General features: G+C 39.2%; 1 protein-coding gene across 1 annotated transcript in view; it reads left to right on the forward strand.

The window, feature by feature from the left end:
* ABCA4 (ATP binding cassette subfamily A member 4) overlaps positions 1-11,351 on the forward strand; it is a 76,864-nt gene extending 65,513 nt beyond the window's left edge. Inside the window, exons 38-49 of the mRNA XM_059822263.1 lie at positions 1,409-1,556; positions 2,482-2,605; positions 3,361-3,490; positions 4,400-4,520; positions 5,397-5,459; positions 5,566-5,672; positions 6,668-6,809; positions 7,802-7,936; positions 9,422-9,525; positions 9,613-9,705; positions 10,045-10,294; positions 11,229-11,351. Coding sequence (XP_059678246.1) covers positions 1,409-1,556; positions 2,482-2,605; positions 3,361-3,490; positions 4,400-4,520; positions 5,397-5,459; positions 5,566-5,672; positions 6,668-6,809; positions 7,802-7,936; positions 9,422-9,525; positions 9,613-9,705; positions 10,045-10,294; positions 11,229-11,351 — 1,540 coding nt within the window. The remainder of the gene's footprint in view (positions 1-1,408; positions 1,557-2,481; positions 2,606-3,360; positions 3,491-4,399; positions 4,521-5,396; positions 5,460-5,565; positions 5,673-6,667; positions 6,810-7,801; positions 7,937-9,421; positions 9,526-9,612; positions 9,706-10,044; positions 10,295-11,228) is intronic.
* The last annotated feature ends 790 nt before the right edge of the window (positions 11,352-12,141 follow it).

Here is a 12,141-nt window from a genome sequence, read left to right on the forward strand (position 1 = left end):
TATGTGTGTTGTGTAGGAATTTAGTGTTGTTCATTTGCCTCATTGACAGCCAATACTGAAATAACTTTCAGCATTTAACCCAAGGGCAAAGACTACTGAGTCTTCAACACTTTTTTAACTTCAAATGAGCATTTGTGCTGGCAAAATATCATCTTATCAGGCTTACTGAAATTCACTTTCTCTCATTTAACTAGTGATCATATATTTTTATCTATAAAATCATATTCCTGATAGCCCTGCAGCTGACGAAGTCTAGGCAAAATGATTGACCAGATATATTTCTGGAGTTAAAGAAAGAAATTGAGCTTTTCACATCCTCCTGTGTATATCACAAAAAAAGCCTAAGAGGGAACAGTTCTTTTCTGGGCAGACTACCTTTAATTTTCTGAAGCTTTCATGTTCGTTGGATGAAAATCCTGAGAAAATACAAGCCATTACCATCATTTAATCTCTGTAACATACCAAATGTTAAAAAATGCTATCAGAATGTTCATTTGTTTTAATTTTTCATTATATCTTTTTACAGTGCAGTAGTGGTATCTTTAATTAGTTGTGTGTGGCTCTATACATTTTTTTAAAATACAGTAATTCATGGCTCTGTGGATGGACATTTAAAATGTCTTTGTATATTTTAAAGCATCTACCAAGATGAAATTTTCAGAAAAAATATAATAACTTGCTACTCAAAATAAAACAGAAAGGAAGGCAAATTCATAGAATCCTATGTTAGCCCTTGTGTCCAGCTGCAGTCACAATGGGAAACTTAGGATGATTCTTTCTGACCACATGTGTATTGTCCTGTTAAGCAATTCAGGTTGTTGTTACTGAATTCTTCCTAGTCAGACTGATTGTTGCTAAGCATTGTTAAGTTTATTCCAGAGGAATACTCCTGTTGTGTTGCTGCACGTGCATTTGCTATGTCCCAGAAATCATGGCACAGGAAGCTCCAAATCAAGAGTAAAAAATCAATGGTAGAGGAGTTAGAAAATAATATCAAAATATATACAGTTTCTGATTTCTTTGGACAGTTCCAAAGGCTGAAGAGTATCTAGCAAACCAGTACATCATATTTGCATTATCTAACATTTCTTTGTTTCTCTCTCTCCTGGTGTACAATCCAGCGAGATGTGTAGGGGATACCTGGGGTGATGATAACCCTGCTAGCATTAAGATTTGTCAATTTTAGCAGTTTCTATTTGCCCTGCATTTTAACAGCAAAAAAGACTAAGCAGAAAAAACTTTTTATCTAGTAACCAGAGAAAGAATACTGTAGTGGCATCTCTGGTTGGTTACACCATTTCGTTACACTTGGGATGAGAAGAAAGCTCAACTTTGTGTTTTCGTTAGGCCAACTGACATGAGAATACTGAGAAGCTGTTATGATAGTTTTTCTATCTTTTGCATGCAGATGGGCAGTAATTCCCATGATGTACCCTGCTTCTTCTTTCTTCAGTGTCCCTAGCACTGCTTATGTTGCATTGTCTTGTATTAATCTCTTTGTGGGGATCAACAGCAGTGCCATTACATTCATCTTGGAGTTATTTGAAAATAACCCGGTAAGTAATGTTTTTGTTGGCAACTGGTTTTAAAGAGCTGTGCAAAGGGTGTCCAAGCATAACCATCTCTAACAGTAACTGTCTTTTTCTACCTTGCCATTTTTTCTGGCAGTAAATGAGTGAGGAAGTTGCTGAGTAACTGCAGGGACAGGTGAGCAGAATAACCCATGTGCTGATCAAGCATTGTTGTTTGCTGGGAAGGAGAAGCAGATCTTGGTTCAGTTCATGGTTTCAAGGGCCAACTTTACAATACTTTCTGTCCCTGGTGTTCCTGCATTCTCAGCCATGCTTCAATCTAATGCCATTGAGTCTGTGGGACAGCAGGCCAGTATTGTTATCTTTGACAGTATGCCTCTGTTGTAGACACTGTGTCTCCAGAGGGAAAATTGCCCTTCTCTGGATTCAGTCTTGGTGCAGCTAGACTGCTACTGGCACTTACACTGTTTTGGCTATCCCCACATTGCACCAAAGTCTACTGTGTAGTTAAGCTCAGACATTGGTACTTTTCAGTATTGTGGCAGTCCTGATCATAGAAATATTCCAGCTATAAATAAAGATGTTATGACAGAAAAATACCACTCTCTCTGCTTGCTCACAGTTGCTGTTTATAATAGCTGACACCAGAATTACATGTCACCTCTGCTACATAGAGAAATACTTCATTACAAATATTAATTTCTCTCCCTATTGACAGTTTTTCAAAAGCACCTTGTCTGGTTCAGTGTATGCCAGTATTCTGCTGTGCTGCATTCTAGGTTGCAGATGCTTTGGGTGTAATGTGACAAATACTCTTGTTTTTCTCTGTTGTAAGAACACAGAACATCCAGTTTTTCTGACATGACAAAGAACTTTTCACTCATGTTGCTATGTTTTCTTAAAGAAGACTGGTTTCAACTGCTTATTATGTTGTTTCTGTTTCTTATAGTCTTTGCTGAAGTTTAATAAAACATTGAAAAATGTGCTGATTGTCTTCCCACATTTTTGCCTGGGCCGTGGGCTCATTGACTTGGCCATGAATCAAGCTGTGACTGAAGTATATGCCAGGTTTGGTAAGTAAGAGCCAATAAGCAGCAAGTTGTATCAGTGTCACATGTCCTGACCTTGGATGAGGTGGTTGGAAGTGTTGTCTTGGAAAATTAGTGGCTGTTTCTGAAATTCTCCCCTTTGACATCATCAGGTGAAGGAGGAGTATGAAAGTTCAACCTCTCTGAAGGAATCACAGCTTCTGATACAGCTGCCAGAACTCTGTGGCCCAACCAGTAGTCTGTATTGGAAATGAAACCATTTGTTCAGTGCCAGACTTTGGTGTCTCTTTATCATTTGTTCTGAAGTCCTTAGATCATTACAGTAGGATATATTATTTCATTTCATTTGAATACTTTGGCGGCCCTCATGTTAATGCTTAAAGTGGCTGCTGTTCTTCAAATGCATCCTCTTGGGATATGGCTGTCTTTGATATCAGACAACTTCTTATTAAAAGAATAATCATATAGCAGAACTCACCTGTTTCTATTCAGAAAATGTATGTCTCTTACATAATCCATGCAAATTTCACGTTATGGTATCCAAATTAGGGCATATTCAGAGAGCTTATATTTGTTTTTGCTACCATGCAGCTGCTGAGATTGGAGTGTATTTTCTTAAGAATCTTCATAAGACACTGGAAAATGGAGACATTGCCTGATGACGATCAAACAATGTACAGATTTTAATCTTAAACCGTTATGATTATGCCTTTTTTCTGAGGAGCGGTGTTTTGTTTCAGCAGTATTTCACCTTGCTTTTTGGTGCTCTTTCTCCAAAGGTGAGGAGCATGTTTCCAATCCTTTTCAGTGGGACTTTGTTGGAAAGAACCTGGTTGCCATGGCTGTTCAAGGGGTTGCATTCTTCATTCTGAATCTCCTTATGCAGCACCATTTGTTCTCCACAAGATGGTATGTCTGAAAGCTTGTATTAATGTTTCTTTAAGAAAAGGGTGAGTGTCTTTGTTATTCTCTATGTCCCTCTTTTTTCTTTTTCTCTGAATTTTTCAGCTTTTTTTTTCTCTTTACTTGCCTGATTTCATCTTAATTTATTGATATCGTGGTTCAAGAAAGCATTTACAAATGTGTATTATCTTAACAGGATTTAATAATATATTAATAAAGAAATTAGTTTTCTTGAATGAAGACTTTAATGTAATTTTTTTTAGATTAAGACACTGTAATAGTGAGATTATAAAATAACTTGGAAAGTTCGTAGTGTCATAAGTACTGGCGTGAAATAATAGCCTGACATCACAAGACAGGAATTCTAGTCTGTTGTGCAGGACAGTTGCATCCTGGACACTATACAAGCTTCCCTTGTCCACTTTGCAAATGAGCCTCTATCTCAACGAAAGCAGCTACCTTCCAGGTGTGAGTGGGTCATTCACTCCTGTTCAAGATTACCAACAAGAGTACTAATTGGTACAATTAAGAAAATACTGTCTTACAGGGACGTCTACTCAAAAGATCTATTGAAAGACTATCATTAGCTACTGAAGAGCAGCCAAATAGTAAAAGCTGTGGCTGAGGGGCAGGTTATGTCATGTCAGTGACTGACAAGGCATGCTGTTTTGAGCAAGCCATGCTCTTTTGAGCAAACCATTTCCTCCCTTTTAGTATTTAGAGATTAACTTTCAAAGGTCAGGGATTCTCCCAACAGCAGGAATGCTCCAGCCAATGTGATATTGTGAAGTTTCAATCCCACTGCTTCCACCAGTCACGTTTTTGGCAATTGATTAGCCATTGTTTCACACTGTTATTCTAACTGCATCCAGGACAGCTTATTGTTTCTACACTCAATCTCTTGGGTTTTTCCAGGTTTGCTGAGACTGTCATGTCACCTATTATTGGTGAAGATGAGGACGTTGCAGAAGAAAGAAAAAGAATTATGAGTGGAGGGAACAAAACAGATATCTTAGAATTACAAGAACTGACCAAGGTAATATTTTGAGAAGAATGAAATAAATTAGTCTAATCTAAATTTATTCTTTCAGAATATATTTCAGCTGTGGATTCACATGGTATTGTTTTCAAAATCAACTTTGTGCCTTAGAAAATAACAAACATTTTAGAAGTTAAGACTTGACATGTTATTTGGCTATTTTCTTTGATTAGAAATCAAGGGAAGTCCTTGATTGAAGAAACCACAGGGAAGTCCAGCAAGGACAGTGCAACCCTCCCTGCTTAAGGTTTATTTTTTACCTCATATCATCTGACATGATTGTTATCTATTGAGTGTCCATTTCTACTACCAGTCTTTTCTTCTACAATGCTGTCTTTTCCATAGGTGAGTTTAAATCTCAAGCTAACCATTTGGTTGCTTTCACATTGAGGGCTATAGTTATTGCTAATTTATCTGCTTTCCAGACATTGAAGGCATCTGAGTTTTGCTATCAGAATACATGCAAGCTTGAGCTACAGAAATACAAAGATTACACACATTGCTGGGGTATCATGAATAGAGAACTAGAGTATAATTCTTCAGACTATATTGCTGTATTATTCCACTTTGGTTTGATATGTCAGAGATACTTTGCCCCAGAAAAGCATCAGGTCTGTCTCCTAGTGCTAGAGATATGAAGTAAAAGGCTGCATGCAGAAAAATTGGTACTTTAGGGGTCATTATAAATTTATTCAATGTAACAAAATGTCCGACTTTGTAGAATGCTTACTCATTCTTTTTAATTTTTTATTTACTCCTGTCTTGGTTCTAGAGTTGCCTCATCCCAATAACATTACACTAAAAAATTCGGAAGACTTTCTTTACTGTAGATGTCTTGAAATAGGATATTCTTTTTTTTTTCTGTCAATTTAGATTTATGCAGGTAGGCACAAGCCTGCAGTGGACAGACTCTGTGTTGGCATCCGTCCTGGAGAGGTAGGTTGTTCAATAACACTAAATTACATCCATGGATCACTTCAGATTTCATGCCCCTGCTGAATTGCAAGTTGGACTAAAGAATGTGATAAATTTTGTAATTTAGTGCTTTGGTCTTTTGGGAGTGAATGGCGCTGGCAAAACAACAACGTTCAAAATGCTGACTGGAGATACTGATGTGACATCTGGAGATGCCGTAGTGGCTGGCAATAGGCAAGTACCTTAAAAAAAAACCTGTGACAGTCCATTTACCAGGGTAGAACTGCCCACATCATAACCTCAGTGACCCAGCAGCTCTTTTCCAGATTTATGGCACTGAGAGAGAACACAGCTAACAAACACTTGACACTTCATACTTTTAATACTCTGTTGCAAAATCTGTGAGTAAGTTATAGTAATGCTAACAGTGGGACAAGGCAATCAGATCTAATGGCAAGAGCTCGCAAACACAAGATAATCAGTCCAAGATGGTACTTTGAACTGAGATTTGGGACTTTTCTCTGGTTGTTTCTATCATCTGTGTTTACACAGTGCTGGCATAATGTTAGAAGTTAATACAGTGTAATCTGGTATTCACTTATGCTAGTTTAGTTTCAGGTTGTGTGTCTTCGTTTGTTAGGTGTAGTTGGGATTTCATTCTTTGACCAGTGGTGTGATTTGATCAATAGCTATTTTGTGGCCAGGACATGGTCCTGGGCAACCTGCTTTAGGTGACCCTGCTTGAGCAGGGTGGGTGGACAAGATAACCTCCAGAGGCCCCTTCCAACCTCAACCATTCTGTGATTCTTTACTTCTACTATCACTACCAATGAAGTGTTAGCCTTGTGGCTTGCCTGTCTGTTCCCAGTGACCACATGCTGAGATGAAACTGACTGATTTTTTTCTTCTAGAAATAAACACCATTCGCAAAAAATATGATCTGAGTGGCTGTTCAAAGAACTTCTTTTTAAGTTAGCCTATACTTAAACAGGAAAACAGGTGAGGGGAAATGGGCTTACACTCTTAACCAGGACTGAGCTGACTTAGATGAGAATATATTCCTTGCTATTCTGTACAGACAGATATTTTAGTAGGATGTTGTATCAGGAAGAATCCATTCTTCTCTTACAAGAGTTGTTGCCCCAGAAAAGAAAGATTTTATTCAAAGTGTCCATCTCTGTCTTCAAGCTAGTATTATAGATATAAGATTCTTTTCTTTGTTTCTCCAGTATATTGACCCACATTTTTAATGTCCATCAAAACATGGGATACTGCCCTCAGTTTGATGCCATTGATAACCTGCTCACAGGACGGGAACATCTCTACTTATATGCACGGCTGCGGGGGGTTCCAGCAGAGGAAATCAAGAGGGTAAAGCACTCTTGCTTTTGACTTATACATAGTTACAGTAAACATTTGTGATGATTAACTGGGTTCATAACATGCCAAGGGCTAGAATTTCCAAAGTGGGCTTACCATTCTGTGTGTTGAAGTCCTGGGAGTGTTTCCTGTCATTTGGATGAGTAAGTACAAGACTGCACTATCAAATGGCATTAATGGTACTTGCAAAACTGTGGTGCCAACTGTGGAAGGCTAAAGATGCAATTGCTGTAATTCAGAACTGCACTGGTTGCTGTTTTGTTCTTGTCTTTGAAGTTGTTTATGTATAAGACAGAAAACATGGAGAAGATTCCAGAAGAAAATAATTTAAATTCTTGCACAGATAGGAAGTCTACAGCTGAGGCTGTTTATGGCTTTCCCTCAAGTTGAAATGAGGTCAAGCCTTTGAGGAGCACTTGAGAGAGCTGGGGCTTGTTTAGCCTGGAGAAGAGGAGGCTCAGGGGAGACCTAATCACTCTCTACAAGCACCTGAAAGGAGGTTGTAGAGAGGTGGGTGCTGGTCTCTTCTCCCAAGTGATAGGACAAGAGGAAATGGCCTCAAGTTGCGTCAGGGGAGGTTTAGACTGGATATTAGGAAGAATTTCTTCACGGAAAGGGTTGTCAGACATTGGAACAGGCTGCCCAGGGAGGTGGTTGAGTCACCGTCCCTGGAGGTATTTAAAAGACATGTGGATGAGGCGCTTAGGGACATGGTTTAGTGGTGGACTTGGCAGTGTTAGGTTTACGGTTGGACTTGATGATCTTGAAGGTCTTTTCCAACCTAAATGATTCTATGATTCTATTCTATAATTCTAGTTAGAATTCCCCTCATCATCATAAATTTTTTGGACTCCCCTGCTCCAGTTCTAAAATGAATGTGCTAAACCCCAGGAGATTGCCATGTCTCTCCCAGAAGAGAAATGTATCAGCAATCCCGTCTGTTATGCATTAGCTGATGTGTGAAAAAGACGGTCTTTTCATAGGTTGCTGAATGGGGTATCCAGAAGCTGGGACTTCCTATGTATGCAGACCACCTGGCTGGTACCTATAGTGGTGGCAACAAGCGCAAGCTCTCCACTGCCATTGCACTGATAGGCTGCCCACCACTCGTCTTGCTAGTAAGTGTCACGGTAACGTAGCTCTGTGATAGTTCAACATAAGATCTCATAAAACTACATGCTAAAGAGGTACAAGGATGTTTATGACAGTCCTTGCAAGCTTCTTTTTGCCCTCAGCTTACAGCTACTTCAGTGTAATTTTGAGTTCTTCAATTTCAGGGATAGACTGGGATGCATAACTATGTTTTCAATGAACCCCAAGTGATTATGAAAGAAAGATCTTCAACAAAGATGGTTTGAGATAAAATCTATAATCCAGACAAATCTGCATTCAAATCCATGTTTGATTTCAGTCTGCCTTTTCTTGTCAGAGTATAACTACTCATATAAAAGATGATCTTACGACATATACATTGCTGCTTTATCCAGCAGAACAGAGGAAGATAGAAACCCTTTTGCAGCCTTTAATATCTTTGGAATAAATTATACAAATTTAGACCAAACTATACAAATGCTGAAGTGTAGTTCTCATCAAATAACATAAGTTATCAGATAATTGCATATCTCAAGGGAAATTCTAAATACAGTTACTACAAAAATTCTTTATTTAGATTATACTGTTCCACCTTAATTTGTAGGCTAAAAAGAAACATTTTAATAACGTTCTAATAGCATGGTTCCTTGTGCCATTTAGTATACCTTCACATGTATGCTGCCTGTACATAGTAAAAAGCCAGATAAAATGTTTTCTCATAATTTCTTAAGACAAAATGTTGAATGAAATTTTTTTTTTCTCCGAGGTTTTTTTTAGGTTTTTTTGTTACTAACTGGGTTAACTGATTTATGCAGGACCAGATCCTTAGCTGGTGTAAATCAGGGTGACTTCACTAGCTTCTTGGGTTGAGAAATGTGTCCTATATGTTTATGTAAGTAAGAAGGTTGCTTGGGGAGAACTCACTCTCCTCTTAGAAGAGTTGTTGCCCCAGAAAAGGAAGATTTTATTTGAAGTGTCCATCTCTGTCTTCAAGCTAGTATTATAGATATAAGATTCTTTTCTTTGTTTCTCCAGTATATTGACCTACATCTCTAATGTTCATCAAAACATGGGAGACAAACTTGGCACAATCTGATGTAACTGCTACTGCATGAGCCTCTTGCCATTTATTTCTATTTTGGGTTCTAAATGTTTTTATAATGGGGTATCACAAATGCTTACATTTTTGATATCTAAGACCCTAGACTGGGAACTGCCTTTGTCGTAATGGTCACTGCATTCCCTTCCCTGTAGCTGTGCCCTTCACAGACAGCATTATACTCTTACCTGCAGTTTCTTGTACTTGTTTCCTTACTGTTTTGTGCCAAGAAGTACATTAGTACCCATTCACTCATATGCTTCTCAAGGTGTATGTGCTTTCTCAAGGCACAGATTTCAGTAGGGAAGCAGCAATATGCTAAGGCCCAAACACACAATGACTTGATTCTAAATAGATTTTCTTTTTCTTATCTGCTTCTCTGACTCTGATTTTCTTCATGTTTCCCTTACAGGATGAGCCAACTACTGGAATGGATCCTCAGTCCCGGCGCCTCCTGTGGGACTCTATTGTCAGCGTGCTCAGAGATGGGCGAGCTGTCGTTCTAACCTCGCACAGGTAAAGAGAGTTATAATTCAGAATACTGGAGCAGCTGAAGTTCATCTGCTGGCTTGTATCTCAAATATCTGTTCTCTGTTTTGAAAGTATGGAAGAATGTGAAGCCCTCTGTACTCGTTTAGCCATCATGGTAAAAGGTACCTTCAAATGCCTGGGCACAATTCAGCAGCTAAAATACAAGTAAGTAGAATATTTTTATGGTGTTTTTTAACTTGAAAACTTAGTGTATGTGACGTACCGTTCTTCATACAACAATCCAGTCTGAAGAGCTGTTGTTTAAACAGACCCATTTCTGGCTGCAACGCTGTGGTATCCTAGACAATTTGAGCAGACCTCATTTCAACTCTGTTATGCTACACACCACTTCTGCAGGCAAATACAGAGCTTCCTGCAAAGCTAGATCTTATGCATTATCTTTCAGATACTGTTAATGTTTTCATAGCTGCTGAAAATGGATTCCCTTCCTGAATAATGAAACCATCTCTTCATCCAATTCCCAAACCCACATGTGCTTCCCAGGTTTGGAGATGGATACATTGTCACTCTGAAAATCAAAGCTCCAAAGTCTGGACTGCCTCCAGATCCTGCTCCCGCTGAGCAATTCATACGCATGAACTTCCCAGGGAGTTTACAGAGAGAGAAACATTACAACATGCTGCAGTATCAGATTTGCTCCTCCTCTCTGGCTAAGATTTTTCGGTTAATAATCTCCAATAAGGAAAACTTGCATATTGAAGAATATTCGGTGTCTCAAACAACTTTAGATCAGGTGAGTAAAAAATAAAGCATCCATGAGAAAGCCTGTCTGGCAAGAATTAGGCAATGCAGTGGGGATGTATCCAAACAACTGAAGGATCAAACTGTTCAGAGTAGAGAATTATCTCACACCTCTTTCTCAGGCAAAATTCCCAGACCCCTCATCAAGGAGGGTGGATCAGATATGAAATCTGTAATTAATTCCCTCTGTAAATAGGTGCCATTTGAAAGCTGGTAATACAGTGTTTCCCAGATGCCAGAATTCACACAACCCATTCCTTCAGGAGCAGCAGTCTGAGCAAGGTCAGCTATTCAGAATAAGGCTTGCTGAGCTGGGAATAACATTTTATTTTAAATAAGACATTTCGACTGTGTTGTGTCAGCGATACTGTGATATCTAGTTAAATGTTTGTGTGTCTCTGTCATGCACTTCTATACAGGAGCAATTAGACACAAAAAACCTGTAAAGTCCACTGGGACTGTTGGCAATACCCACTTGCTAGAGGGTATTAGCCCCATCTGCCTACTTTTCTAAGTAGCTGTGGCCCACATATGCAAAGCTGTCTTTGATGGGAATGCTAGAGAGACATTCCTGGCTGCCTTACATCTTCCTACTAAAATATTCTGTCTCTTCTTTCCCATCACAACCAAACTCACATTGCGCAAGCCATGCAAACCTTGCTGAAACCATCTCCTGCTTGAAGAAAAAATAGGATTTTGGTTGCAAGTAAGTGCATCCAAAGGAAGGAAGTTGCAAGGAAGTTTATCACAATAAAGAGGGAATTAATGATCCCTGCTGATATGCAGTGTCTCTGTTCAGTTCATGTCTACGGATTACCCTTTCTGTCTCTTCTCTGCAGAGAGGCCAAGAGGATGCAAATGTACAGACATTCCGCTAATTCATCTCAGTTGATGAGACGGTGACATTTTCTGCTTTCCTCACACAGGTTTTTGTGAACTTTGCTAAACAGCAGATGGAGGATGAGGAAATTTCTTTGCATCCCCGTGCAGCTGGAGCCAGCCGAGAAGCAAAGGTGTCTCCTGCTTTGCATCAGCAGGCAGTTGCATAGACTCTTCCTACAGTCACTAGTGCTTAGAGTGTGCACAGTGCAAAGATGTGCCATACCAGAGCAGTACAGGGGTAAAACAAAGGTTCCCACACTCAGTATTAAACTGGTTTTGGTTTTGGAGGTTTTTTTGCACCTTTCTGAGCACTGCGCTCACAACAGCAACAACCCTAGCAACAGACAATTTCTACTGCTCTACCAGGAACCAGGAAAGTGTCAAAGGAAAGGCAGGTCCTTGCTATAAAACAAAATCTTCCTCTAACATAAAGTTCATTATAAGGTACAAGAGGAGAAATCTTATTCCTCCTTGTTGACATATAAAGAGCATTAAAGACAGTTTCTCTATCTGGTCCTTTCAGGCTGGTAGGTTTTTCTTGCTTAACTTTTAAGTCAACTGCTATCAGTCAGCAGACAGGTCCCAAGGCAGAGAGCATTGACCAGCTTAGAAGTGGATTCCTGCCATCCTGAGTGCACAGGACTACCAAGGTCGGAACATCAGTGCTGGCTGATGGGGCTAGTGCTGGGAGACTGTTTCACTGTCTCACCAGGCTACCAGTGAAAACAGACTGTTGTATCAGCAAGAGAGGAAAGAATTAATTCAGATCTCAGACCCAGGCAAGAAATTTGCTTTAAAAAAAAAAAAATCTTAATGAAAATTATCTCATACTTGTCTTCAAGTTTCTCAGATAGAAGCAGAATGTCAAAATGGAGATTAAAAGGAAAGAGAGTATGTCCAAATCTGCCAAAAGTCTTGTGTTCTCATGGAGACCTGGAAAGATATCTTTGTCACTAA

Source organism: Gavia stellata, chromosome 10 (assembly GCF_030936135.1).
Source record: "Gavia stellata isolate bGavSte3 chromosome 10, bGavSte3.hap2, whole genome shotgun sequence".
NCBI classification, from domain to species: domain Eukaryota; kingdom Metazoa; phylum Chordata; class Aves; order Gaviiformes; family Gaviidae; genus Gavia; species Gavia stellata.